The sequence below is a fragment of the Drepanopeziza brunnea genome (assembly GCF_022702325.1).
Source record: "Drepanopeziza brunnea f. sp. 'multigermtubi' strain 214-2 chromosome Unknown ctg15, whole genome shotgun sequence".
NCBI lineage: Eukaryota > Fungi > Ascomycota > Leotiomycetes > Helotiales > Drepanopezizaceae > Drepanopeziza > Drepanopeziza brunnea.
Window position 1 is genome coordinate 1,366,751 of NW_027094078.1, and position 25,729 is coordinate 1,392,479.

The 25,729-nt window shown below is 49.3% G+C and overlaps 10 protein-coding genes across 10 annotated transcripts; 5 read left to right on the top strand and 5 right to left on the bottom strand.

Moving 5' to 3' along the window:
• Positions 1-49: 49 nt before the first annotated feature.
• L3040_008295 (uncharacterized protein) lies at positions 50-1,324 on the bottom strand (the record flags this gene model as incomplete). Its single annotated transcript, XM_007295407.2, has 3 exons — positions 50-938; positions 987-1,222; positions 1,301-1,324. 3 exons carry the CDS (start codon positions 1,322-1,324, stop codon positions 50-52), a joined length of 1,149 nt encoding a protein of 382 aa, XP_007295469.1.
• A 401-nt stretch (positions 1,325-1,725) lies between these two features.
• L3040_008296 (uncharacterized protein) lies at positions 1,726-5,310 on the top strand (the record flags this gene model as incomplete). The annotated part of the gene is made up of 4 exons (XM_066153978.1): positions 1,726-1,734; positions 1,796-2,246; positions 2,300-5,150; positions 5,271-5,310. The coding sequence occupies 4 exons, from the start codon at positions 1,726-1,728 to the stop codon at positions 5,308-5,310; spliced, it is 3,351 nt and encodes a 1,116-aa protein (XP_066010524.1).
• A 4,276-nt stretch (positions 5,311-9,586) lies between these two features.
• Positions 9,587-10,276, top strand: L3040_008297 (uncharacterized protein; the record flags this gene model as incomplete). Its single annotated transcript, XM_007295405.2, has 1 exon — positions 9,587-10,276. One exon carries the CDS (start codon positions 9,587-9,589, stop codon positions 10,274-10,276), a length of 690 nt encoding a protein of 229 aa, XP_007295467.2.
• A 237-nt stretch (positions 10,277-10,513) lies between these two features.
• On the bottom strand, positions 10,514-14,455 carry L3040_008298 (uncharacterized protein; the record flags this gene model as incomplete). Its single annotated transcript, XM_007295404.1, has 3 exons — positions 10,514-11,194; positions 11,242-14,191; positions 14,241-14,455. The coding sequence occupies 3 exons, from the start codon at positions 14,453-14,455 to the stop codon at positions 10,514-10,516; spliced, it is 3,846 nt and encodes a 1,281-aa protein (XP_007295466.1).
• Positions 14,456-14,762: 307 nt separating this feature from the next.
• On the bottom strand, positions 14,763-15,958 carry L3040_008299 (uncharacterized protein; the record flags this gene model as incomplete). The annotated part of the gene is made up of 3 exons (XM_007295403.1): positions 14,763-15,503; positions 15,557-15,635; positions 15,684-15,958. 3 exons carry the CDS (start codon positions 15,956-15,958, stop codon positions 14,763-14,765), a joined length of 1,095 nt encoding a protein of 364 aa, XP_007295465.1.
• Positions 15,959-16,235: 277 nt separating this feature from the next.
• On the top strand, positions 16,236-16,964 carry L3040_008300 (uncharacterized protein; the record flags this gene model as incomplete). Its single annotated transcript, XM_007295402.1, has 4 exons — positions 16,236-16,295; positions 16,349-16,365; positions 16,429-16,634; positions 16,696-16,964. 4 exons carry the CDS (start codon positions 16,236-16,238, stop codon positions 16,962-16,964), a joined length of 552 nt encoding a protein of 183 aa, XP_007295464.1.
• Positions 16,965-17,201: 237 nt separating this feature from the next.
• Positions 17,202-17,945, bottom strand: L3040_008301 (uncharacterized protein; the record flags this gene model as incomplete). The annotated part of the gene is made up of 2 exons (XM_007295401.2): positions 17,202-17,789; positions 17,889-17,945. The coding sequence occupies 2 exons, from the start codon at positions 17,943-17,945 to the stop codon at positions 17,202-17,204; spliced, it is 645 nt and encodes a 214-aa protein (XP_007295463.2).
• A 796-nt stretch (positions 17,946-18,741) lies between these two features.
• L3040_008302 (uncharacterized protein) lies at positions 18,742-19,185 on the bottom strand (the record flags this gene model as incomplete). Its single annotated transcript, XM_066153979.1, has 1 exon — positions 18,742-19,185. One exon carries the CDS (start codon positions 19,183-19,185, stop codon positions 18,742-18,744), a length of 444 nt encoding a protein of 147 aa, XP_066010525.1.
• A 1,091-nt stretch (positions 19,186-20,276) lies between these two features.
• L3040_008303 (uncharacterized protein) lies at positions 20,277-21,380 on the top strand (the record flags this gene model as incomplete). The annotated part of the gene is made up of 1 exon (XM_007295400.2): positions 20,277-21,380. One exon carries the CDS (start codon positions 20,277-20,279, stop codon positions 21,378-21,380), a length of 1,104 nt encoding a protein of 367 aa, XP_007295462.2.
• Positions 21,381-22,545: 1,165 nt separating this feature from the next.
• On the top strand, positions 22,546-23,313 carry L3040_008304 (uncharacterized protein; the record flags this gene model as incomplete). Its single annotated transcript, XM_007295399.1, has 2 exons — positions 22,546-22,865; positions 22,920-23,313. 2 exons carry the CDS (start codon positions 22,546-22,548, stop codon positions 23,311-23,313), a joined length of 714 nt encoding a protein of 237 aa, XP_007295461.1.
• Positions 23,314-25,729: the final 2,416 nt, after the last annotated feature.

Below are 25,729 nucleotides of genomic sequence, written 5' to 3' on the forward strand. Positions count from 1 at the left end.
GATCCTCTAAGCTATGAGTGGCACCATCATCCTGTATTTCGTTGCTTTGTCAAGCTTTCTTTTTGCTCGACCGGCCTCGTCTGGGCTTGGCCTCGACGGCCTTCTTAATGGAGTCATCACTCCCCTCATCGTCCTCTCCTTCCACGATTTCGCCAGATCCAGAGTCCTCGGCTTTCCGAGCCTTCTCGATGACTGAAGCAGGGCTGGCCAGCTCTTCGGTCTCAATGCGTTCTTGCATTTCCTGCACCATTTTCACCGCTTCATCCTCCGTACCATTCATAGATCCACATCCGAAACATCGCCATTTGCCAAGATCTGAGATGGTCTTCGTTCCAGGTGGAGCTTGACCGTTGACCAATCGGCATGTCTGACAGATTAACGCCACGCGGTTCTTCGGCGATGTTTCGTCTTCTCCTAGTAACAAGTCCAACACGCGATCGTACCAATTGCCACCCATACCCCGCTCGGCTGAGTGGGCATACTGCGGAGGAGCCGAATAAGCATTTGGAGCGAACTCCGCTTGTGCGGCTGTCCCGGATTGCACGGGCAGCACTTTTTGAGGCTGTGGCTGAGGAGTATTGTATGGCGAGGGGAAAAGGTGCTGTGGGGAATTTCTCGGGGGCATGGGCTGCGGGGTAGATGGCTGACTTGGAGGATTTTGGTCTGGTCTTGGAATATTCGCAGTCGCTGGTGGCCCTATCGACGTCCTATTTGGCCGTTTCGCGACCTTGGGAGTTTTGGGAGCCGTCTCTTTCTTTGGCTTGGGTGGAATGCCACCATATTTCTCGAGAAGTTCCTGTGTCGAGTTGTATTTCGTAGCTGCTTTCAGCTTCTCAATGGTCTTCGTTCTCTCTGCCTGCTGGTCTTCTAGGCGCTGAGTGATACGATCAGCGCGGAAATTGTAGTAGGCTGTAATTCCATTGCGGACCAAGTAGATTCTATGACCATAAGTCTGTGTCTCCTAGAAAGCTGCCAGTGATACTCACAGTATGGGAGCTCCGGCGACGGCTGTGTACTCTAATGCGCTCCAGTTCTTCCATCCAACCACCAGAGAGAGGACCACGAAGCATAACAGGTAGGCGAAGCTGGTGTAGAGCGTCCAAAGCGCCTTGAACCTGCGGCCTCTCTGTCTCAGTGAGTCGAGCTGCGCCTGTGATTTGGAGATCTTCTCAGAGAGGGATATTAGAGACTTCTCGAAGGAAGCTGGGGAGTTATTCTCGCCCTAGACATGCATATAACGGTCAGCCTTGTCGAGCTTGTCATGTCCCAGGAGCATCTCTGTCCTCCTTCTTCTTCTTACCTTGAAAGGCCACAACGACACCATCTTGAGTTCGGGTCTATGTGTGATGCCGGTGTCACCTTTTCATGTTGTGACAATCAAAGGGTAGTGGGAAGGACTGAATGCTTGAAAAGTGCAGAGGGATGTTTAAAGTGAGAGCGCAGCTGGGAGCGCCGGAGCTAAGCCGGGCTGGGTTTACCGTTCGTTACCTTTGGCATATTTATGGACTTAGCTGTACTTCCACTTCCGGCACGGATCAACATATGGCCCGGGCAAGTCGTGAGTAGGAGGCGGAATCGTCGCAACACACGTACATTTGACAGATATTCGATCTACATACCTAATTACTAACTCTTCACTTCTGACGTGTCGCATTGTGTCATGCTCTTGTTAATCTGCCTCATGATCTCCTAAGTGGCCAGTTGATAATACTGGAACAATAAATTATGTTCCAGGTACCTTACTCTTCAAAGCTCTTTGCTCCCGCATTCCCCAAGCCTCGCTGACCTCGCACAGCGACTGAAGGGGGCCATCGATTCCCGCATTGCTGAAGAACAAGCTCGTGCAGCCAATGCATCAAAGGCATCTGGCCCTCCAATATCCAGATCCGCTTCGGCAGCCAGAAGGTCCAGAACCGCAGACAGTCCAGCTGCGAAACCGAAACGGCCCCGGCCGAAAGACAATGAGGTGCCAACTGCGAGAGGACCTGACCCTTCCGAATTCGAGAGTGCTTTTGTGATAGAGGACGAGTCAGAGGGACCTTCAAGGGTTGGAACACCGTCGATTGGGGACGAGAAGGCTTCTACGATGGCGGAAAGCACGCCCCGAACAAGTGTCTCGGGCGATGGAGGAGAGAAGGGAGGGGAATTGCCTGTGGATGCGCCCACAACGCCAACTCCGGTCGAATTGCCGCTGGAAGTGCGGAAACAGCTACGGAAGCTCGAGAAGATGGAGTCCAGATATGCAGGCGAGCTTTATCTAGCCGGGACTACAGAACAGGCCAGCTAACCGTGTACGCAGATCTGCTGCGCTCATACCGTATCGCGCATGCTCGAGCAATTTCCATAGAGCCTTTCGAGAAGGCTTTGAAAGAACATACTCCCCTCACCACAATTCAAGACCCGGACGCATTGGTCGAATTCCTGAATCATCTCAACTTGAAGGGGGACATGGTCATGGACGAGCTCAAAAGGGTCTCCGCCGATCGCGATGAATTGAAGAAGAAATACGAGGAAGTAGAAAAGGAGGCATCTACGGCGAAGGAAGAACTAGCGACCCTCAAGCGTGCGGCTTCGACGGATGATAGTAGCACAGCTGAAAAGACAGATTCTGCAAGCATAGACACACCTACTACCTCGCTTAAATCGCCAGTCGCCGCCGTCATGGGTATTTTCTCGCCCAAGCAGAAACCCGAGGCGATGGACAACAAGGATGTTAGTCAGGAGTTCTTCTCGTACGATGAAGAGCTTCCAAAGCTGCAGGCAGAGGTCAAGGCCAAGACTGCAGAAGTCGAAGAACTTAAATCTAAGGTCGTCACTTTAGAGAAGGATCTGGCTGCGTCGCAGGATTCAAGCTCTACCCTTGTCGGAGATCTGGAGAAGGTTACCAGGGAGCTAAACGCGTCAAAAGAAGATGTGTCCGAAGGTCAAAGCCGCAAGCAGAAAATTGAGGCTCAAACTGAAGAGATCCGAAACCTGAAGGAGAAGCTCCAGGCTACCGAGAAACAGCTTGTAGCTCTTGAATCTGATCTCTCGAAACAGAAGACGGAAGCCGAGGCGAAGTTTGAATCTCTAGAAAAGGACCTTGCAAGCCAAAAGGAGACATCCGCTAAGGATCTCAAGTCTGCAGCCGATTCTCGAAAGGTTGCCGAAAGTCTCCGTGAGACCTTGAAGTCACAAATTAGCGATCTAGAGACAACCAGAGCAAGCGATGTCAAGCGAATACAGGAGCTTTCGGAGGAAGTTAAGTCTTTGAACCAACAACTGGAAGATGCTGCAAGTCATGAAGGCGAGGAGATTATTGCTAAAGCCGCGTCTTCATCATTACCTGAAGCCTCTACACCCGCGACAGCTCCTGGGGCAGCAAAAAAGAAAAACAAGAAAAAGAAAAAGGGCGGTGCTACAGCAGCTGCGACTGCCCCCAAAGATGATTCTACAGAAAAGTTGGCCGGTTCTGCGCCGTCTACTCCGATGTCCAGTGATTTGCAGGCAGAGATTGACAGGTTAAAGAGCGAAGTCGCGGATCGCGATTCTCAAATAGAGAAATTGCAGAGCAAGCGAAAGACCGAAGCTGAACTTCGTGAAGAGCTCGAGAATATGCAGGATAACTTTCTCAACATCGGTCAAGAGCATGTAGAAGCGAAGGAGCTAATCAAAACTCTACGCGAAGAGAAAAAGGACCTCGAAGACAAGATCGTCAATTTGGAGAAGGAGATTGAAACCCACAAGAGTCAAGCCAAGGAGTCAGAAAAGAACGCATCAGACTTTAAGTCTTTGACGGCTGAGTATGAGGACCTGAAGTTGAAGTCTGCCACGCTGCAGACAGATCTTGGTGCTGCACAGCAATTGGCTACATCACGATACAGAGATCTGACCGATCTCCGAGAGGTATTGCAGAAGGCTCAGCCAGAGCTCAAGACTCTCCGCACCGAGAATGCCACTCTGAAAGCCACTAAGGATGAGCTGGCCGCCCGAACATCAGATCTGAGACGTCTCGAGGCCCGCGAGAAAGACCTAAAGTCGGATATCAATAGCTTCAAGAAGCAAGCAGCAGACAGCCAAGTCGAGATCCGGACCTTGAATGAAAAGGTTACGCAGGAGACTAACAGTCGCCTTCGAGCTGAAGACCAAGCTCGCGTTGCCCAACGAGATATGCGAAGAGCCGAAGCCGAGAAAGTCCAGCTGGCATCCTCTGGCGAGAAATCCGCAACCGAGCTCGCCAAAGTACAGGAAGAAGCTGGAAAACTTCGCACCAGAGTTCGAGACCTGGAAGAGCAGGTCTCAAAGCTCACGACTGAGTCGAAGGGTCTCCGAGAAGAAGTCGAGCTCCGCGGCTCACAGTACAACAATGCGCAAGGTCTACTGGGCAGCATGCGCGATCAAGCAGGCGAAATGGCTATGCAGCTCAAAGAAGCTAAGGAGCAGACCGAATCCCTCGATGAGGAACTCGCTGAAGTCCAGCGTCTATTGAGCGAACGTACTCGCGAAGGGGAAACCATGCGCCGGCTCCTGGCCGATGTCGACGACCGCGCAGATGCCAAGGTCCGCGACATGCGCGAACGGATGGAAGCTGCCATTGAAGAGCGCGACCGCGCCGAAGACGAAGCTAGCACAAACGGGCGCAGACGAGCCCGCGAAGTTGACGAGCTGAAAAGCCGCATCCGCGATTTCGAGCGAGACCTCAAGCGGGCCATTGACGAAAAAGGTGAGCTGGAACACGCTGAGAAGGAGTGGAAGCGTAAACGCAACGAACTTGAAGAGGTGGCCGAAAACGCCTCCAAGGATGCAAATGAAGTCCGGGCCGCGATAACTGAGCTGCGAGATGCGTTAGACGGGAGCGAGAAGCAGGCGCGCGATGCGGAGAAGCAGCGGGCTGATCTGAGGAAGTTGCTGGATGAGGCAAACCAGCGGTATGAGAAGCTTCAGAAGGAGTTCAGAGGGCTGCAGGCGAAGCAAATAAAGATGAGCGAGGCGGCAAGCTCACGCAGCTCGCTGGACAGCAGTGGGAGAGAAGGAGGTAACGGAGGTGGTGCTGGGAAGATGGATTATGTTTATTTGAAGACGATCTTGTTGCAGTTTCTGGAGCAGAAGGATAAGAAACGGCAAGCGGATCTGGTAAAAACAGTCCTGGGACAGCTGCTGCATTTCGATAAGTAAGTTCGTTCCATTTCCATTCTTCCCTCTCATCTGATATCTATCCCGTCCGCCTGCCTGTTGCTGGTTACAGGCTTGGGGTCAGAAAAGAAACACTGCTGACGGATGGACCCACACAGAAAGGACCAGGAGAAATGGATCGCGGCCCTCTCGAAGTAAGTCAAATGGCTGTTCGTTTGGCGTTTCTTGGTCAGTCGGTCAGCGTTTTTATCTTTTCCTTTGTCCTTTCAAGAAGTTTACGAGTGATCCTATCTGCATGCTAGGACGACAGTCAGACAGACAGGAAGTTTCTTTGTATATTAGGCTAGGCTTGGCGGTGTGTACCAATGGATTGATTACAAGAAGTTATCGAGCTCTTCCAATCTATCAACTACTATTTATGCTTGCTTGCTTGTTTGCTTGCTCTTTTGTGGATTGGGCTTGGGGAGCGAGGAGTGCGTACTGATCGAAGTCGGGTTTTCGATGGGGACAGCAGTGGCTAGTTTGGAAATGAGGTTTTTTTTCCAGGTGGGTCTCTAGATAGGTCTATGCCATACTTTGCTATGGAAGATTGCTTTTTTTTTTCGTTTTCGCTGAGGGTGAACAGTTACGTAGGTAGGATTTCTAGCGGAATCCACTTCCTCTTGAAGAGTTGGACGAGAACCCTCGCCTGGGTACTTTTTTATTAAGCTTCTTCAAGTTACCGCTGCCGGAAGCGGTTGGTCAGTCCCGAGCTCCAGATACCAGAGAGCCGGTATCTTCATTACTGCTTGCTTGCTTGCTTAGTCGAGGGTTTCTTTTGGGGGCAGAGGGGAGGGGTTGGTTAGAGCAAAGGAGACAAAAGAAACTGTTATGACGCTCGAAAATACGTTGTAGTAAGGGCATGCGGGCGTACGGAGAGGATATGGATGGGGTGTTTTCGTTTCAATCCGTAACAAACGATGGCGTCGCATTATTATTCCTTTCTTCCGTCACCTTACTTCAACGTAGCCGAGTAACACAGCGTACAGACATGGGTATTATCAAAGCGCCAGTTCAAATGATAACAGTTATTCGAAACAGACTTAATCACGGGTACCTAACACCCCTTGGTGTTGTCTATGTTTCAGATTCTGGTGAATGTATCATCGATATCAGAGGTGGGAAGAGTTGGTTGCATTTTTTTCTTTCTGTTGTCGTCGCCTAGTCTATTTATTCAACGCTGGCCGAGGACTTGGATGAACGAGTTAATGAGTTGAACCACCTCCCGTTATTACAATCCGTATCATTTGGAACTGAAATTACAGTTTTTTTTTAAAAAAAACACAGGTGAGCGAATAGAACAACGATTTGAAATAGCGAGATATGAATATCGGCAAGATCAGTGAATCCAACATGATCCTCCGCTCAAATCAATACAATTTCGCGCCGCAGCCCTGCTTTAATCTTGCGAACTATCTATTTATATAACCCCCAACCTCTTAGTTCTTCCGCATGTTCGCTGACGCACCAGTATAGAAATATTTCTGGGGGTCACAGGCGCTGACGAGAATGGCGGCCACATATGGCTTCGAGAGATTGTAGACGAAGGCAAGATATCTTTTCATCGTGGAGAGACATCCAAAGCTTTCATATCCCGAGTTCAGGATAGATCATAATCGATACTCTGGCGGCTGTGTTGCGCTGTGCTATCTGTCTGTCTATATCCATGCTTGTATGCATGTTTGACAATAGAGCCAGGTATAACAGCAGTGGGATTTTGTCGAGACTCGCATGTAATTGTCAGATCGTCGGTGCTTTATATGTTAAGAACGAAGATGCTAGAGCGGAAATCAAATCCCATACGTAGATGATATTTGAGAAGTTTTCATATTATTTAAAAGAGAGGAGAGATTGAAAGATTCGCGTCAAGACCAAATTGGTTTCAGTGTTTCGAATTCGATAGCGGTGTTCGATTGCGGATTTGAGAGTTGAGAGTTGAGAGTTGAGAGTTGAGAGTTGAGAGTTATTGTAAAGTGCATAGCAGGCATGCAGCATGCTGATGGTCACTTCTCCTTTCCTTCTCTCGCCTGAAATATATCATTACCTCGGCGCTGAGTTTACATGCGGAGTCTCGGATCACTCTGTGATGGGTTTCCAGGTTATTGACCACCTACTAACGCTCCACCAGCCGGTCTCAACCGCTGAACAAGCCAACCATTATTGTTTCGTACGTTGCGTTCGGTTCGAGCTTCGTTCGTAACTCGGGCTTACATAAAATAAGCGCAATCCAAGCCATTCATTATGGTATTACCCGAACACCGCAGCTGCACTGATACAACAGTGCTAGATCGAGGAGCCAGATTTATCTTGTGACCAGTCCTGTAGGCCGCGGAATTCTGGAGAGATAGATATTCGGCCCCTCTGAGTCGATTCCCTTAATTTTTAGTTTGGCTATAATGACCTTAAATTGTTAAGTCACTGGAGGCGGAAATAGAAAACTCGCAATAAGATTGGAATTGACGGCAACAAAACTATTACAAAGGAGGGGGAAAAGGACGTGTGAACCAATTGTATTGTATGTGAGCCCAGACCCATTCAGTGAAGTCCTCGGCGCGTTCTACTTTGATAGTCATTCCAAAGTGAGGGTGTTCCACGGCGCATTTGCAAGAGTCTTGTAGTGATCTGGATCGAGGCCCAAAAGCTTTATGGGATATTTATGCGACGCAGTAGTCGATGACTGTAAATGATTTAAAGCGAACCCTTTGAATAATTACGAAATCCCGAACTGTGTCAAAATTCTCGCGGGCTTATTCGCAAGTGATAGATTCACCTCCTCGAGTCTCTTCTTACTTTTATTGTTACTTGTAATATGTACTGAACCTAGACCTATTGGCATCCTCTATTGTGAAGTGAATCGGATAAGGTGTTATTAGTTTAAGATATATAATCGTAGCTATTTCTGCTATGATGATCGTTAAAGACTGCCAAGGCTCCTCTCTCTCGCTCGTCGTTTGCCCCAAATCGCTGTGTTCTTGAATTAACAACATAACTTTAGTATACGTTGAATATACGGAGCAGAATCTGAAGTTCGGGGTTGTTGGCAAGGGTAGGAATTTTGACAGCATTGGTGAGCCGAGAATGACAAACGTTGTGTTGAATATTCAGCACGTCCATACCGATCAACATACGGTACAGTAACCAAATAAGGAGAGCGTTGGTCTGGTTCCAAGAGGCCAAATCTGACCCAGTAAGACCTCGAAAGTAGAGCGGAAGCGAAAAAAAACCTTATAGGGTGGGACGAGTCTCATCAACGACATTATTGTCCCGAGGACAAGATCTTCAGGCAGGGGGTTATATAAAGAGCTGAAAGCTATGAAGGGGAATTAGGAAGGTCTAAGGGTGGATCCGATGGCTTAGCTTGGAACACGTATTCACATCCCCATATTTCTACGGGATTTTTATAAGGCTAGAGATTAGTCTGGATATAGAGCTCAAAGGGAGACTTATACGAAGCCTGTATCATACAAAGAATATTGATCAGGTGCTAATAAGGTCAGAAGTCCCGGGGTTTACGAGGTAAGAGGTGAATTCCATTCATGCTTGCGCCTATTCTCAAAACTAGGCGCTTGCGTTCACGATAACATGGGAAGATTTCAAAAGGTAAACATTTTTAGTCAAGATATCTCTTGGGATGACCTGCTAAACCGATTAGTCTACTACGGCACACTGGTATTGCCACTTTGAGAGGTTCATCAGATTAAATAAGTTGATAGTCTTGATATCGTTGTGGGTAGCAAAATTGCACGATTCCTGAATCTTCGCAAAATTTGCTTCAACAACCCGAGCTTGATGTAGGATTTCAATTTGTATCGCGTCTTAGCCGATGTGTCCTAAGGAACTCCGTTCGAGCGCCTTTTCGATGGGAGATCTCAGCGCAAGGTGAGGGAGGTGATTGCTCCAGCACACTTTATGGACGAATAGTGCGTAGATTTATGGGTCTAATTGAAGATATATTGCAATCGCTGCTCATGCTATGTCAGTTTCAATCCCGTGACATATTTTCATCAACGCGCTCAAAATGCGACAGGTCGATCGATATAAGGGTAGCCCAGGTGTTGATTGGAACGAAAAAGCCTATTGGAAGACAGCCATTTGCAACTGGGAAAATCATAGCTCGGAAGAGCGCTACGAGGTCTAAGTTGGTCGACATCGAATCGTACTTAGTGAAAGTGCCCAAACTATTCCGGCCCGATGTAAACAAATAAATCGCTTAAGCGAGTCCACGAAGACCAAAACAGTCTAGCCTGCTCGGATTTCAACGTTAGCCCGGAAGCGAAAACTTCACTCACAGAATTCGAGCTGAGAAGAAAAGGGCGAAATATCTCATGAGCAATTTCTGTTTTGCGCAATCAACGGTACCAACCTTCCACCTCTTTCGAGAGCGTATGCTAACTAATAGGAGACGACTCATCAACAGAGACCTACCATTCCCACGATGGAACTTCCAGACCTCTCCCGCGTCATCCTCGCCCTCACCACCCTCTTGACCACATACCTCACCCTCTGCTGCCTCACGCCCCCCAACCCCCCGCCGATCTCCCGAACCAAAGACCGCGTCGTCCCCTTCGGCAGCGGCAGCCTTCTACTCTGTCGCCGCCTCGCCTTCGGTCTCCTCGGCCTCTGCCACGCCATCCTGATACTCAACCCGACCTCGCCACCGTCGAAGCTCTGCCCGAACCCGTCCAACCTCAACCCGTCGCTCTTCAGCTGGTCGACCCACGCGGTCGTCTGCCTCGGCCTGCTCTTGATCGCGGCCCCCGTGCGCCTCCTCGCGTTCCGGCAGCTCGGCCAGGACTTCACCTTTGTGCTCGCCAAGCCCCGCGGCCTGGTGACGAGCGGGCTGTACCGGTATGCCCAGCATCCGTCATACACGGCGAGTGTCGTCGTCATCGTGGCGAACGGGTTCATGTTCGAGCGGCCGGACGGGGCGGCTGGGTGCTGGATGAGTCGTGCTGTGGCGCAGAGCGCGTGGTGGAATGATGTAAGAGCTGTTGTGGTGGTTGTCGGGGCCTGTATGATCATGATGAGGGTCGCGGATGAGGAGAGGATGCTGAAGGATGCGCTTGGGAGGGAGTGGGAGGAGTGGCATGGAAAGACGAAGAGGTTCGTGCCGGGCTTGTTCTGAGAGGTGTGAGAGGAGACGTGTTTGTAATTGCCGCAACTCTGTTAAGATGCTGTCTAGGTTCCTGACGAACTGTAAGGCGCTCTTTTCAAACAGACCGTATGAACTCATAAATGCCATAGCCCTTTTCTGTATTGTATCAGGTTTTTTATGTTTCCTAATTTGTGATGCCATCTATGCTGAGATTGCCCACGTATTTTCGTTGCCTCATTCTTCGTTATTCATAATACAAGCATCAATCTACATATACAAGCTAGCAACAGCCGTAATGTCCCTCTTGATCATCTCCTGACAAGTCTGCATCTTCGCGAAGAGCTCCGGGTCACCAATAATCCTCGCCGCATTCTTTACCTCACGGCATGTCTCATCCAGTCGGGTGATAACTCTAACAATAGTACCTTCAAGCACGTCGGTTAAGTCCGTGATGTTTTTGAAACTCATGCCACGAGCCCACTCGTACACGACCTCCATGAGTCCGAAGCGAGGTCGGGATACGAAGTCATTCGAGTCATCGGATGAGAGGATAACTTGGTGATAAGTCTGACGCTCATTAACCTTCTCTGAGATCTCGATGATGGTTTTCATGCCACGTTCTAGGTTGCCGGTGAGGTTGGGCACGGTGTCAGTTTTTTCTTGAAACACAAAGGCAGACAGTAGGGCGACGATCTCGGCGGGCTCATAAGGTGCTAGGACGTTGTCGAGAATCAATTCTGTGAGAACGAGTTCGTCGGCAGAGTGGATCTCGCAAGCTACCTTGCCCTTCAGCTCGACGCGAGAGCTTTCGTCAACGAAGTTAAGGTCTTTGAGTACTTGGATACGCTGCTCGTAGTCAGGAAGAAGCTGGAGGTTCTGGTCGGACATCAGCTGGCGAAGTTGTGATATATTTTCTTGGATGAGCCATTGGTCGTGACACATTGCAAACTATCAGATGTTAGCTTTCGCACACGAAGGAGAGTCGGAATGCGTACATGTTTCACAAATTGAGGGCACTTCAGGCACTCAGCCTTCTGGGCGATAGTGGCTTCATCCATCCGCTTCGCAAGGTTATCGCGCAACTGCATGTCCTTCAACTTTGTCCAGTCCAGCTCGTTCCACTGATCCGATTCCCAAGATTGACAGAGTCGACTAATCTGTCCCTTTGCCTCCTGATATGCATCGCCACCAGAGAAGATCTCCGGGATGACACCCTTGACTACTGTGTTGGTAACACATTGTACATCAGCGACAGGTATCTGCAATGTTTTGACGTGTATATGTTTCTTATGCTGAGGCAGTTTGGTGAAGAACTTCCTGAACTTCGGCAAGTACGGGAACAAGTCAGTGGAGTCTCTCTGGTCTCTTGAGGTCTTGATCTCCAGTACGTGAACAGTAGGAGCAGGACCCGATGTGGCACCTTCGCGAAGAAGTATGCCAGGTGTTCTAATACCATCCCTGCTGTAGACGATCAATCGCTTAGCAGAAAACAATCGTCGTCCGACAGGAGTGGCAAGTAGGCCAAGATGCAAGTCCAGTGTAAGCTGTATGACGTTCTGAGCAGCCTGATGACATTTCTCAAGATCAGTATCACAGGTGTTGCAGGGCTCCCGCTTGATTTTGGCCAAATCCGCTTCCGATACTTTGACAGCCTTCTCGTGCTCCGGTAGGAGTTGCTGAGTAGCATGCTCACTGAAACTTCGCTTAATCATCTCTTCGATCTTTAGCGCCTCAACACGAAGCAAGTTCAAGATCATGTTGTACGTCAATCTGAACTGCGATCGAAGCTTGGAGGGATCTCCGAGAATCATTTGTCGCAGCTCAGTCACTGGTGGAGCTTCACCACCGCCAGGAGCGACGATGATCACTGATCCAACAGGATCCAGACCTCTTCGACCAGCTCTACCAGCCATCTGAGTATACTCACCTGGCAGTAAGTTGCGGAACGAATGGCCATCATGTTTTCGATATCCCGAGAAGACGACTGTACGAGTTGGCAGGTTCAGTCCCATGGCAAAAGTTTCTGTCGCAAACAGAACTTTGACAAGGGTCTGTGCAAAGAGCATCTCAACAACTTCCTTGACAATGGGAAGCATGCCACCGTGATGGACAGCAATACCTCGGCCAAGCATGTCTCGCAAGCGCACAATTTGCGGCAAGACACGGTCTTCCGGCTTCAATCTTGCAATCGATTTTTCAATGATCATATGAATGGCGCTCTTCTCTGTCGCAGTGCAGAAATCCTGGTTGCTGAGCGCATCCGCATTTTCTTCGCATCGCTTCTTGGAGAATACGAAAATGCAAGCTGGAAGCAGAGACTCTTTCTTCAGAAACTGCACAAGATGAACCCAAAGAGTCTTATCCTGAGCAGCAGATGTCCTACCGCCAGGCCGGCCCCCTCTTCCCATGTGGCCAGGAGCATGGCTTGCACGAGGGGGTCCTCCTCGGCCTCGCTGTGGCGCACCTCCACGCTGGCCACCGCCTCTTTGATTTCCACCACGCTGGTTTTGGCCTCTGCCTCCACGGGCATTGCCTCCACCACGAGTGTTAGCCTCGGCAGGAGGAAGGGCCTTGACTTTATTTTTACCGGACAAGACATCATTTGCGTCTTTCCAGCCCTTTTCGAGGAACCGCTTCTCCGCATCCACAATCTTGTAGATACCTTTCTCGGCCCAAATATAATGCTCAAGTGGCACTGGTCGCTTCGGTGTTGAAATGACATAAATGTCTTTCTTCTTCGTTCGACCAACCCAAGATGCAAACTCGTAAGTATTCGGGACTGTAGCAGATAGAAGAATTAATGTAACATGCTCTGGCAACATGATGATAACCTCCTCCCACACTACTCCTCGCTCGAGATCATTGACATAGTGCACTTCGTCGAAGATGACGAATTCGACATCTCTGATGAGATCTGCTCCTCTGTAAAGCATACTCCGCAAAATCTCGGTAGTCATGATGAGACAGCTTGCTTCTGGTGCAATCTGCACATCGCCTGTCAAGATTCCAACTTCGTCAAAGATCTGTCTGAAGTCCCGGAACTTTTGGTTACTCAAAGCCTTGATTGGAGACGTGTAGATGGCTTTGGTCATATGCTTGGCTGCGAGAGCAATAGCATATTCGGCCACTACTGTCTTCCCAGCAGACGTATGTGCTGCAACGAATACCGAATCGCCGGTCTCGAGATGGTAGACCGCTTCTTTTTGGAAAGTGTCGAGCTCGAAAGGCCATTCTCTAGCCATATCGGGCACGAGCTCACGGAAGTTAGTAATGTCTCGCTTGATGTCAACCATATGAGCCCATTCCCGACCTCCCCTCTTCGAACTGGACGCAGCGAGTACACCACGTGGTTCCAAAGCTGGGAATTCAACAGGAAGCAAAGAGTCAATGTCGTCCTCTCCTTCCTCTTCTGAAGTATCGCTCGAATCCCCAGCGACAGCGCTTGCTTTTTCTTCTGGCAGCTCATGAGCGGGCTCTTCGTCCAACACGCCCAGGACTTCATCTGCCTCTTTCTCATCACCTTCGGTCTTCTTCTTCTTCCCAAAGTCCAGACCCCTCTTAAACCCCGGCGCAACCTCCAGCAGCCCCCCCTCTCCAATATTGATCACCCTCTCGAGCTTGCTCTTTGTGCCACCACCGAGCAGATCTTCATTGCCACTCTTCAAAGCTTGTTCCTCTAGTGCTGCCGCAGCTTCAACACCCTCTAATCCACCCGGTGCAAAAGGAAAGAATCCTGCAGCACCCCTTACGAAGTCTGCCCTATTCGCTGGCTTACGCAGGAAAGAGGTACTGTTCTTCGCCGTGGCGCTGTTTGCCGGTACTGTCACCTCCTTATACCCAGTAACTCTCCCGGAGAGACCTTCACGCGTGAAACGGGTAATAGTCCGGGTCTGAGTCGGTGCGATTTTAAAGAGGGCTGTGTAGTCCGTGGGAGCTTCCCATCTCCTTTGGCCACTATTAGCTACGTCTACGCTTTTAAGGTGGCAGAGCTTACTGCTGGAGCTTGTTAAGCCATTCTGCAGAGAATTTAGTAGATGGTGTCAGGTATTTCTGTTCCAGCTCGCGCTTGAGGTCCTCTGGAGACTTCTTTACTCGTTTTCGGGGGCGTTGTTCTGAGAGAATGCTGTCTATCCAGTCGTCTGCTGTGTCTTCTGCAGTGGCCGCTGACAGGTGGACCTTTTCCAGAGCATCGATCAGACTTTCAGCCATTTTTGCTGTCCTTGTCGGAAGGCTACAGGAAAGACGTTGTTGTGGGAGAGGTCTATGACTCCGTGGAAGTGATCTAAGAGCTTCACAGCTCGCCAAGACCGCGAGGCTATGGGTTTTGAATCTACCCGGCCGCCATCAAACGAGTGCCTTGTTTCCTCAATCATCCAAACCTCCATCCTCACTGAGGCTTCGATGCAATTATTCTCTTTTTTAATATCTTCAATAAAATTTCGGCATAGTTTCTCTGTACGCTTTCAAAGTACAGTGCATTGTCCAAACTCCCGCCAAGCTCCTATTTACCCCTCCATTACCAGACGTCGTCCATCCCCGCCATAGCCTCCATCTCATCGTCAAAGTCGTCTTGAAGAGCTGCTGATTTACTGATGATAGAAGCCGGCTTGGTTCTAGCAGCTTGGACCATTTCTTCTTCCGCCAGGAGAGCATCCAGATCATCATCCTCCATATGAGCATCAACTGCTGCCTTGCTTGTAGTAACTGGCTGCTTGTTTATGGTCGCAGTTCCTGCAGTATTCCCCTCCGCCTCGGCCATTAAAGCATCAAGTTCATCGTCATCTGGCCCGTCTTCCACAGCCGAGACCGTCTTGGCTGGCCCAAAAATACTGGCCCCATTGCGCCCGAATGACGAATCTTGAGAGCCGGTTGCGTCCACTGCTCTCTGTCTCGGCGCTCTTGGAGTAGCACCGTAAAGATCTTCCTCTTCCATATTAACATCCGGTCCAGTGTTAGCGTTCGGTGTTGGTGTTTTCGGTCTACCATCAGCTACCTTCTCGAATATTGGTGCAACTCTCGAAACTGTATTTTCTCGTCTGTCTTTCTCTCCCGATGGAAGCGTAGGCTCATCAAACAAGGAGTCTTCATGGACTGCCTGTGGTTTTCCCTCGTTGATCCATTCCATTCTCATCATTTGTATCCGTTTTTTGTGTCCAGTCTTCTCAACCATAGCTAAGGCATCGAGGAACCTGGCTTTTGGGAAGAGGTCGTCGAGCCAGATCTGGTAGAACGTCAAGAGATTCTCTGCATCTTTATACTGGAAGCATGTCAGCCAAGTTCGGAAATTGATGCGTGAATTGTAGCTCTTACCTCATGGCCCTTTCCCTTGAACCTCAAGTGCTTCTTTGCCCTGTTCCGCAGCTTAGGGATACCGTTCGCAGATAGTAGCCTGTTCCCCCATCAGCCATGAACTAACCACTCATCCAAGTTCCCGTACCTATCCTCATCCAGCTTTATTCGTGGTTCCCTTGGCTTTCTTGTGACCTCGACCGCATCATCAATACCTAGACCATCGCCAGCTTTGGATTTGAGTTTGGCTTGGGCTTCTTTCTGTTTTTGTCTCTCCTTTGCACCAGGAACCACGTAATTTTCGCTGAAAGGATCGTTGGAATCGTCCACATTGGCATCGTAGTTGAATAGGTCATCGAACTCGTCCCCTCCTCCTGCTGAAGGCCCCTCTGTTGGAAGAGGGCCGGAATTGGAATTTGACATGCTGAACCTGAAGTCGTAATATTCCAGTGGCTGCGATACTTAAGTTCGCTTTCAAAGTGTTGAATAGTCTTCAAATTTCAAAGTGCTGAATGATGTATGATACTTTACACGAGAATCGCGTGTACATTGGAGAGACGCGTTCTGCGTTTTGGGCACGTTTAACCCCACCGTACTGACTGTACTAGCGCCGCTTCGGCTGCGGCTCTGCAACGACATATGGATTGAACCTCTGATAGAAAGTCAGAACACCAATTGGGACATCAGCCAAGCCCTCAAGATGTCGAACACTGAGCAGAGGCCCTTTGTACCAGCTAAGAAGCTCGATACCGAGTTTCCTGTGCGCTTTCCCATCCTACCTGCTTGAAAATCAAACTAATCACCCTTTCGCAGCTCATCGACAGTGACCCGTGAGCTTCCCAAATGCTCTACGGCTGGACCGTACGAAAGAGATGGATATTGACATATGGCAGACATTTTAAACGAGTCTTCGGATATGCGCGCAAATCGGACTATGTGGCAGGAGCAGTGACAGCAGCGCTGGGGCCGGGCATGATGCTGACCTGGGAGAGGATTGCGCCGTCCTTGGTCGGAAAGGGAGGATTCGCACCCATTATGCGTCTTTCGGGGGCAATTGGAATAAGTGCTGGATTCTTGATGTTCTACCAACGATCGATACGTGCGTCTCGTTTAAACACCGGAACCTGGACCACCGAGGGCTTGCTAACAGGACCTCGCAGTGCGATTCTACGGCTTCACAGAGAATTCCCGGGAAATAGAGATGGATATGAAGGAGATGGTTGCCAAAGTGAAGAAGGGAGAGCCGCTATACGGTGTCACCACGATGACCCCGTATATTCAGGGTATGGCCAGCAGAAACTCGAGGTACTCGGGTGTATGGCTGCATGTGATCCCCTGGTTCAACTTCGTGAACCACAACCAACACGGTGTCGATACGGCGAAATATTACCAGCAAGCCGAGCGTGAATTAGCGGCCGAGGGGAAATAGGGGAGAAGGGTGAGCAGAAGACACCGTCTGTACATAAGGACTGGCATGGGAATCTGTAAGGCTCGATAGGTGTTAAATTTGGTATTCTTTCTTCAGATTCTGCCCACGGGCCGCGAAGAGCGATCCGGACTTCTGGACTTCTCAACTCGAATCTAACAGTTCGCACTCTCGCCAAGAGAGGGGGATGGCCGGGTCCGTTAGAGACGGGTGATGGATGTGACCGCTCCTTCGCTTCTCTTACCCACATGCAGTACTTCCTCCAATGGGCTCAACCTCAAGCTTCAGCACTCTCTCTTTCTTCCCCCTTGGCTCTGGCGCCCTCTCATTCTCCTGGACGTAGAATCTCCTCAGCATCACGATAGCTTCCTCCCTCAACCACCCACCATAAACCTCATAATCACCCTCCCTCCTCCACTCTCTCTGCCTCCTCTCCTCCTCTCCCACTTCCTCCTCATCACCCTCCTCAACCTCCCTTCCATTCTCCCTTTGAATATTCAACACCCCACCCGTACCCCCGAACTTCTCATTACTTCCTCCAAAAAACACCCTCCGCACACCAAACTGCCTGAGCAGACTAGCGCACATGATACACGGCTCAATAGTAACATATAAATTGCACTCCCTCAATATCTCCGGTCCATAGATCTTCCTCCCCTTCTCGGACGGATGAGGAGCCATCAGAATATCATTGATGGCAATGAATTCTGCATGCCGGGTCCCGTTGTACGTGCGGTTCGTGGCGTTCATGCCGCGGCCGATGATGCGTCCGTTGTATACGAAGACGCATCCGACTGGGGTTTCTGAGGTTTGGAGAGCGAGCTCCGCCTTTCTTTTTGTGAGTTTGTCGGATTATCTCTTCTCTTTTTTTTTCTTTTTTTTTTTTTTTTTTTTTTTTTTTTTTGCAAGGAGAGAGGCGTTACATACCATGGCAAGAGCTTCGCGCATGAAAGTGAGATGGGTTTGGACTTCATCCTCGGGCATTTTTGAGGCGGATGGAGGTCGCAGAGTTTGGTGAGAAGGACTCGGTGAAACGAATGAGGGATATGTCTCCTCCATGATCTTATTTTTAGGAATAACTATTTATCGGAATGCAGACGCTTCGAAACGAGACTTGTGGGTTTGGAGTGAGGAGGTGAGTGGGTAGGCATTTTTTTCGAGGCTCTCGCTAAATCATTCTCTGGGGATATATCGCTCGACATCACCCCGTTCAAGCTTCTTCTATCGCAATCCTGAGAAATAGAGAGAGTCTCTGGATGATTTCCCTGTTTTCACAACTGTTGATGGCATGGCAGTGAAGGTGACGCGGTGGTGGTAAAGTTTACCACGTGATGAGCACCGGCTTATCAAAGTATAGGACCCGCTTCTGCCCTCGGGTATTTCAATGTGCTTTGTAGACTCTCCTCTGACTCCTTCCCCATACCCTTTCCACAGGATATCGTCCTCGGCACCATTCGAAGGCTCCATATTATTCATTGAGGATTGCTTGTTGTATTCAACAATCTTAGCTTCCATTATGTGATCGCTCTTAAGTGGTAGGTTCAATGCAAAGATTCGAATCGGCCGGCTATCGACCAGTCAATGGCTATATATGTAGCTAGCTTCCTCATAGACGGCCGAGGCCCTCCTGTTATAACAGAAGGCCGATAGGATAGGACTTTCTGCACCTTTCTTTTAAAATTATTTCTTCTATTTTACTCCTTCCAAAACCCCGCTACCTTGCCAAGTCCTTTAGAAGACATCGAATCAATCCTCAAAAGGATCAATCGGTAGATGACCTTTACGTCCCCGAGCCAAATAGAGCTAATTCTTCATAGAAATCGGCTCCAGCAACACAGCCAACACCAGCCTGGACTATCGTTCCACCCGCGACAATGCCGATATTGTCTTTGAACGCTGTCAGCGCAAGCTTGGGTATTGTGCCCCCTCCAAGCAATGCTACTGCATCTGGCTGTCCGCCGATACACTCGGGAAAGTTATGGCCTGGCTTGTACTCGCTGATCTGGACTATCCAAAACCGGCATCCTGAGCTCGCAAATCTGGTGCTTCTACGGGCATAGTGGACGATCTTCCATTTTGTGCTCTGGTGTCTGGAGTACTTGTGGCGTATTGGCCGTAATGGTATGTCTCGGTTCCCTTTCAACAGGTCCGGCTTGTTGCTTATAAAGGTGAGATATGTATTGTTTGGCAGCTTCTCAAGAATCACGGGCGAATATAGCTGCATCTTCCAAAGATCCCTTAGTCCCGTCAGTTGCTGGCCATGTTGAGGAAGCCGTCCAGAATCCGGGCTACATCAGAGTACCTGGGGTAGATAGCCAAGCAGATGTCGATGCACATGTACTGAGATATCTGCAATCGTCTGTCCACGAAAGCTCTTGGGCACATCATCTGATGTGGGCCAAATCAGGTTGAGATGGGTGTCACTCTTCTTCAGGCCAGAGTATGTTGAAAAAGCTGAAGGTGACTCCGAGGCTGGACCCATCAGCAAAACAACATGCAATAACACGAATTTCCTTTATACCCTTTGTGCATCAATTTTATGGTATTCACCCAAGTTTCCCATGGCTAAAAGTGGATGAGTTTCGACAAGAGCGCCACTCTGCTGAAAGTAGGCTCTACTCAAGCATAAATTGAATAAGCTTTGTTTACTGACATGTTCTTTTCCAATCTACTCGCTTCCTTTCCAGGCAGCCACACTTTTGCATTCACTTTTTGCTTTCACCTTTTGCATTCACCTTTTGCATTCACCTTTTGCATTCACTTTTTTCTTTGACTTCTACCTCAAGGCGACTACATATATCTGGTCTCCCGCTCCGCAGCAACAACCCCACAACATATTGAGCAAATCAATTCGATATTTACCTTCCTGCCTGAAGCTGCCACGAATCTTGGAGTGATTCGCTTTCGCTCGCTGGCTGGAGAAAGTTCAGCTACCAGTAAGTTTGCCTCTTCTCTTTGGAGAGCGATATTGACCGATCTAGCAGTCTTCTCTCCTACCAAATAAAACAGCTCTCGTCCACCGCCGGATATTCATTCGTCATGCCTCTTTCAAAATGCGCCTTTTGCGACAAGCCCGTCAAAGACAATCTGTGTAGTAGGTGCCGTTCGGCGAGCTACTGCTCGGAGGAATGCCGGAAGCTTGACTTTCCATTGCACACGTTGTTTTGTTCCGGGTTGGCAGCCTTCCGTCACACTTACACTCGCCCAACCGACTCGGACAGTCTGAAGTATAAGCTCGCCTTTTACTTCCCCTTCTCAGGCCGCCCTGACTTCGTCTGGGTCCCAATAAGCATCCTCGACGAGAATAGAGATAAGATGTCAACCTCGGTCAAAATTGAAGAAGGACACTTGACCAGCCCTACACCACACAACTTCCAAAGTCGCGAAAGCCATTTCCAGGTCTTCAGAAACGATTATCCCATCTCCAAACTTCCAGGCCCCAATAAGCTCATCCGAGCCTTGATTAGAGGATATCATCATTACCTATGCAATGAGGTAACTCAAGACGTAATCCGCACCAGCGGCCCTCTTGTCATTTTGAAGCTCGATCCCCGCCATCCATGCAGAGATGGCGTCGTTGAGAATCCAGGCAGCGATGGTCTCGTTAAAGACTTGAAACAGACAGGATACATGGATATCACCTTGGCAGACGTCCGTTTGGTGCTGGAGTACTACGCATCCAAGTCGAAGACTTTCGAGTCTGACTTTCCTAACCGATTTATCATTCGCGACCCGAGTAAGGGATGGGTAGAAGGGGTCAAGATCAGCTGCGAAGGCGACATGACAAGTCTGGCTTGCCAGAAGTATCGAGACGTCTGGGCCCGACCCAGCACGCCAGAGGAAGACGACCTGGCGCTCATCAACGCGAAGATGGGTAATCCACGACCGGAACTACCGAAAGTCTGCTCCATCTCTCAGCACATGGGTTTTACCCTCGTCGTCCAAGATACCGAGATGGAATTATCGGTAAAGCCGGGTCCGATTGCATTCGCAAACGTCGAGGTCCAGGCGATGATGACCAACGCTGATCCAGCATCGGATGGGGCGTCGTGGGGAAGCAACGACACTGAGATGCTGCAACTTGGTTTGGCTCCCACGGTACTCGTCATGAGACAAGACGGAAAAGCCATCAGTGCAAAGCAAGTTGAGATTTTCGTTTCTTACTGCAAGGACGTTCTTCGCCCCAAGATGCGAAAACATCCCAAGGAAAAAGACAACAACAACAAGGATACGAGTGCTACGTATACTGCTGCAGATCAGAGCGTTATTGCTACCGGCGAGGAAAGCTGGCGTAAAAAGTTCATCAAGGACTACATGAAGTCATCGAAATTCGAAGCGTTCATCAAGGTTTTCAAGGCAGAGAAGCTGGCTGCAGGCGATACTACATGGGTGGATGTCGTCTCCCCTCGAGCCGTCTGACCGGGTTACTGGCCAACGTTGACTGTTCAAGCACATTGGTAGCTGCCTGGTTTTCTCTGCGTACTTTTTTTTCGATGATTGGATTTGCTTTTCCATGGGGCCTATGTTGAAGAGGCAACACGAGAGTTCATGCCTTCAAAAGAGCTTTGCTCTCCGGCATCTGCATGGTTTCTCTTCATATCACAGAATTCAGCTTGTTTCTTCCCCAATGCTTCAGCCCGTCTATTGTTCACAGTTCCAAGTGACTTGCCATTACTCGATGCTGTGGCACGTGAGGTTGGTCAACATGGCATACTGCTGCTCGCTCCTTCCGTTTGGAATCAACTCTTAATACTAGACTGAATTCGCTAGTGCATACCCGCTAATCTCTCCTTTACTCGCCCCTCGAACCTCACTGCTCTCATATCAGTCACATCAGATCACGAGGATCTTCGTCAACTTCGTCTTGGAGAAACAGCTCTGGTGCTCCCACCCAACTTACGCGTCTCGTCAGCTTCACGTCTCTCACCGTTGATTCCAGATTAACACCATTATCACGGAGATGGACGACCGCCTCTCACCCGAGTCTTTCGCTATGGCTGTGGTTTACTCTACGGGGTCGCCACTGTCTGAGTAAAGGACGATTTCATGTAATTAGTAGAGACATACTCGAGTGAATCACAGGTAAATGAGCCAGCCACCTTAACCAATTCTTGTCTCTGTGCGAAGCTTCCGCTCTGTGCAGTAGTGCAATTATTCCCTTCATTCCTTTGTTCTTGTTTATAAATTCAGATTCCAGTCCTGTCGACTACTAGCTACAGCCCCATACCTTACTTTTTCTTCAACTTCAACCTTGCCTTGAGTATCGGCCTTTGCTTTGCTTTGCTTTGCTTAGTAAATTGTAAGTCCTCATCCGGACTGTGTCGCTCGCACAGCTCAGTATTACAGCTGCCTTCGATATCTTTCTTAACTTTTCGTACAGCTGAGCTTTGGCATCGACCTCAAACCTCAAGATTTCTACACCAGCACCAGCCCCAGTCCCAACCCCAGCTCCAGCCGGATGCCAGCCCATCCATCTGTGTGCCGTCTGCGAGAAGACTGCTTCCCTCTGGTGCAAGGAATGCAAACCCATCCACTACTGCTCGGCGGCTTGCGAGAACGCAGACCGTCCTTTGCACAAACTACTATGCTCCGACATGGCAACTTCCTTATCAACAACCCTCGACTGGCTGGCGAAGATGGAAACTTGTACAAGCTTGCGCTCTTCTTTCCCGCCAAGATAGCCTCCCCGAAGCTGATCTGGGTCGCTACAAAAGCATTTTTCGATGACGACGGAGAGATCGACGCCTTCGCCAACATTGACGAGAAGTACGTGCCCGACGTTCGATCACACGGCCACTTCCTCAACCGCCAGTCGTATTTCCATATCCACCGATCCGAAACTTACCCTTTCAAAAAGCCTGACCCCAATGAGACTAAGTACAACAAGCTGCTCAGCGGCTACGAGTACAGTGCCTTGGGCTCCCACTATGAGGACCAGTTTGAGTGAAGAGGCCCCAGTGTCGTTCTCAAATTATTTCCATCCGGAATCGCTGGAGAAGATTGGCCTATCGAATATCTATCCAAGGCTTTTTACGAGGATGTTACCGTAGCCGACCTGCGTCGGGTTGCGGAGCACTTCGTCGCCAAAGCAAGATTCTCCGAAGCCGACATTCCCAACGACCTCGTCATCCATGATCCGAAGAAGTGGGTTCCAGGCGTGAAGATCAGCTGCTCTGGTGACATCAAGATCTTGGGGAAGAAGCTTTTCCGCGAATTCTTGGTACACAAGTCGCACCCAGTAAGCTTCAGCTCGCACGTCTCTGAAATCTCGGAGCTTATAGGCTTCGCATTGCGAGTTTGCAAGTGCGGATTCGACCGGAGGTCCCGAAGGATATGTATCATGACACCTTGAGGGTCATTCTCTCAACCGAAATAATTTTTTTTTTTTTTTTTTTTTTTTTTTTTTTTTGCCAGACTGAAATCGGAATTCCGTTTTACTTTGCTTTATTTTACCTACTTACGTACGTACGACCGACCGGCCATCATCGCATTCTCCCATTCCCAGCTGGGCAAGAAAGCAATCAAGTCCAAGACGGACCTGTTTCTGTTTTCCATACGCGCTTTTGAAAAGATTCCAAACGTTTCGATGTTTGAATACATGGTATTGTGCATAGAGCAGGTCCCATCCTGCTCCAGCCGCGCTGCTTTTCCGTTTGCCGGACGCATTTTTATTCATTCGGCAGCATCCTGGATTACTGATACCCTTTTTTAAAGAAGAAGAAGAATCAAATGCGTTGTTGACAGCGAGACTCGGCCGTGGTTTTTCTTGAGGGAGGGGAAAGGGAAGGGAAGGGGAAGAAAGAATGGGGTCTGGACTCTGGATGGTCACGCTTTGATGGAATATGCATGCATGCTCCTTTCTCTCCCTTTTTAGGTGCGAGAATATTTAAAATAAATACAAATATACCTACCTATCCCTACGGACCAAAATCCATACGCTTTAATCTATATACGTAGTACATGCAATCACCGTCGTCTGAGAGGATGATAGAACCTAGAAGGCCTATTCAAGCGAACCGACGATTACGGTTTAATCCGTATCTTCCTCTTGTTTCCGTATAAGCGTTCTAGAAGGCGCACCGCGTATGTACCTTCTCGATCCGGGCAGGACGTGCGGACGCGATGCGATGGCTTTAGCTACGACGTAAATCTACCAGTACTATACACGATTGCCAAGTCTACCATACATACCTAACTACCAACTACCTCTCTGCCTTGAAACTCAAACCAAAATACAAGAAAAACATACCGTTATATTCGTAACCCTGACTAACTGACTAACTACTAGTAACTGACCCTGAAGCCAACCCAGCTCGCGAAGCTCGCCCTGACCCTAACTCACTAACTGCCTTGCCTGTACCTTTCTTCTCCGAATCCCAAGACCTGGACCCGCTACAATCGTGCACGGCTTTTGCGCTCCGTACGCTTCGGAGTTACCCGATTGGGTTAGGTGTATGGTAGATCTAGGTAGCACGGTAGTTTGTTTGTGTACAGTACCTACCTATGATAGGTAGATTTTAGCTAAAGCCGACGCGATGCGGCGAAGAAGAAGAAACCGAGAGGGAGGATTTGTTGAGCGAGATGATGTTGCTTTTGCTTTCGCGTGTTAGCACCGAGTGGGCGGACATATTATAATATATATGTATATATGTGTATATATCTCTTTCACATGGCGTAGGTTCGATTTAGGAATGGAGCGATTCGCAAATCAAGGAGAATTTCTTTTCTCTTAAGTAATGGATGAATGGCAAGACAGGTTAAGCACGCTGCGAACTTGGCTATGGGACCCGTCGCGACGTGGGGGAAGGTACCTACAGTACTACGTAGTAATTACTGGACCGGCGGACGTTAACGTGACGACGGAACTGAGTTTCTTTTTTCTTGATCTTGGAGTTAATCGCCTGGGCCGCCCGTCCCCTAACCCTCCCCTCCCCTCCCCTCCCCTTCCCCTCCCCCATGGCGATTAGGTAGGTATAGTACTATAGTTGCTTAGTCGGCTTTGGCCTGAGATGAATAGAGTTGCAGATAAAGGAACGATACTTATGCGCGTGTGCTATACGTAGGGTCTTGGGGGTAAGTTTGCATAGCTGCAACGAAATAAGAAGAGAAAGCACAATTCCATTGTACGATAGCCCTTGTTTATTGACGTAAACAGATGCCGGATTTCTTATTCGATCCCCCCCCCCTGGACGAATCACCTCCTCCTCCCTCGAGTCGTGAAGTGAAGAGAAGATCTTATAGTACAGGTTGATTACTAGCAGACGATATGATATGGTCGCGGTAATTGTGTAGAAGTGGTATATAGCCTCTGATCAGTTATTACTTCTTGTACTTGGGAAGAACGGGATCCGAAACCGACTTTTCATCTTGATTAGAGAGGTAGTAATTACTGTATGTTGTAGGTACGTAGTAAGTCTAGGTACCTACTCGCATCGATCGGCGGCAACGTTTCCTTTCCCCGAACCGTATTGTACCCGGCCCGCGTCATAGCTAAGAAGACAGAGGACAGAGGAGAAAGAGAGCGAGAGAGAGAGAGAGAGAGAGAGAGAGCGCAATACCAATAGCACTCACTCACTTACACTCTCACAGAACCGCTTTCCGATTGATTTTGCTGTCGTCGCATCACTGATTTACTTACTTCCTTCTGAGACTGAGATCCCGCAAACAACTCCACCGCTTTTAAACAACTAACCGATGCCGACACCGACGCCGCCGACTCACCACTTACATACTACTTACTTACTGCTCAGACCAACCCCGCCATCGCT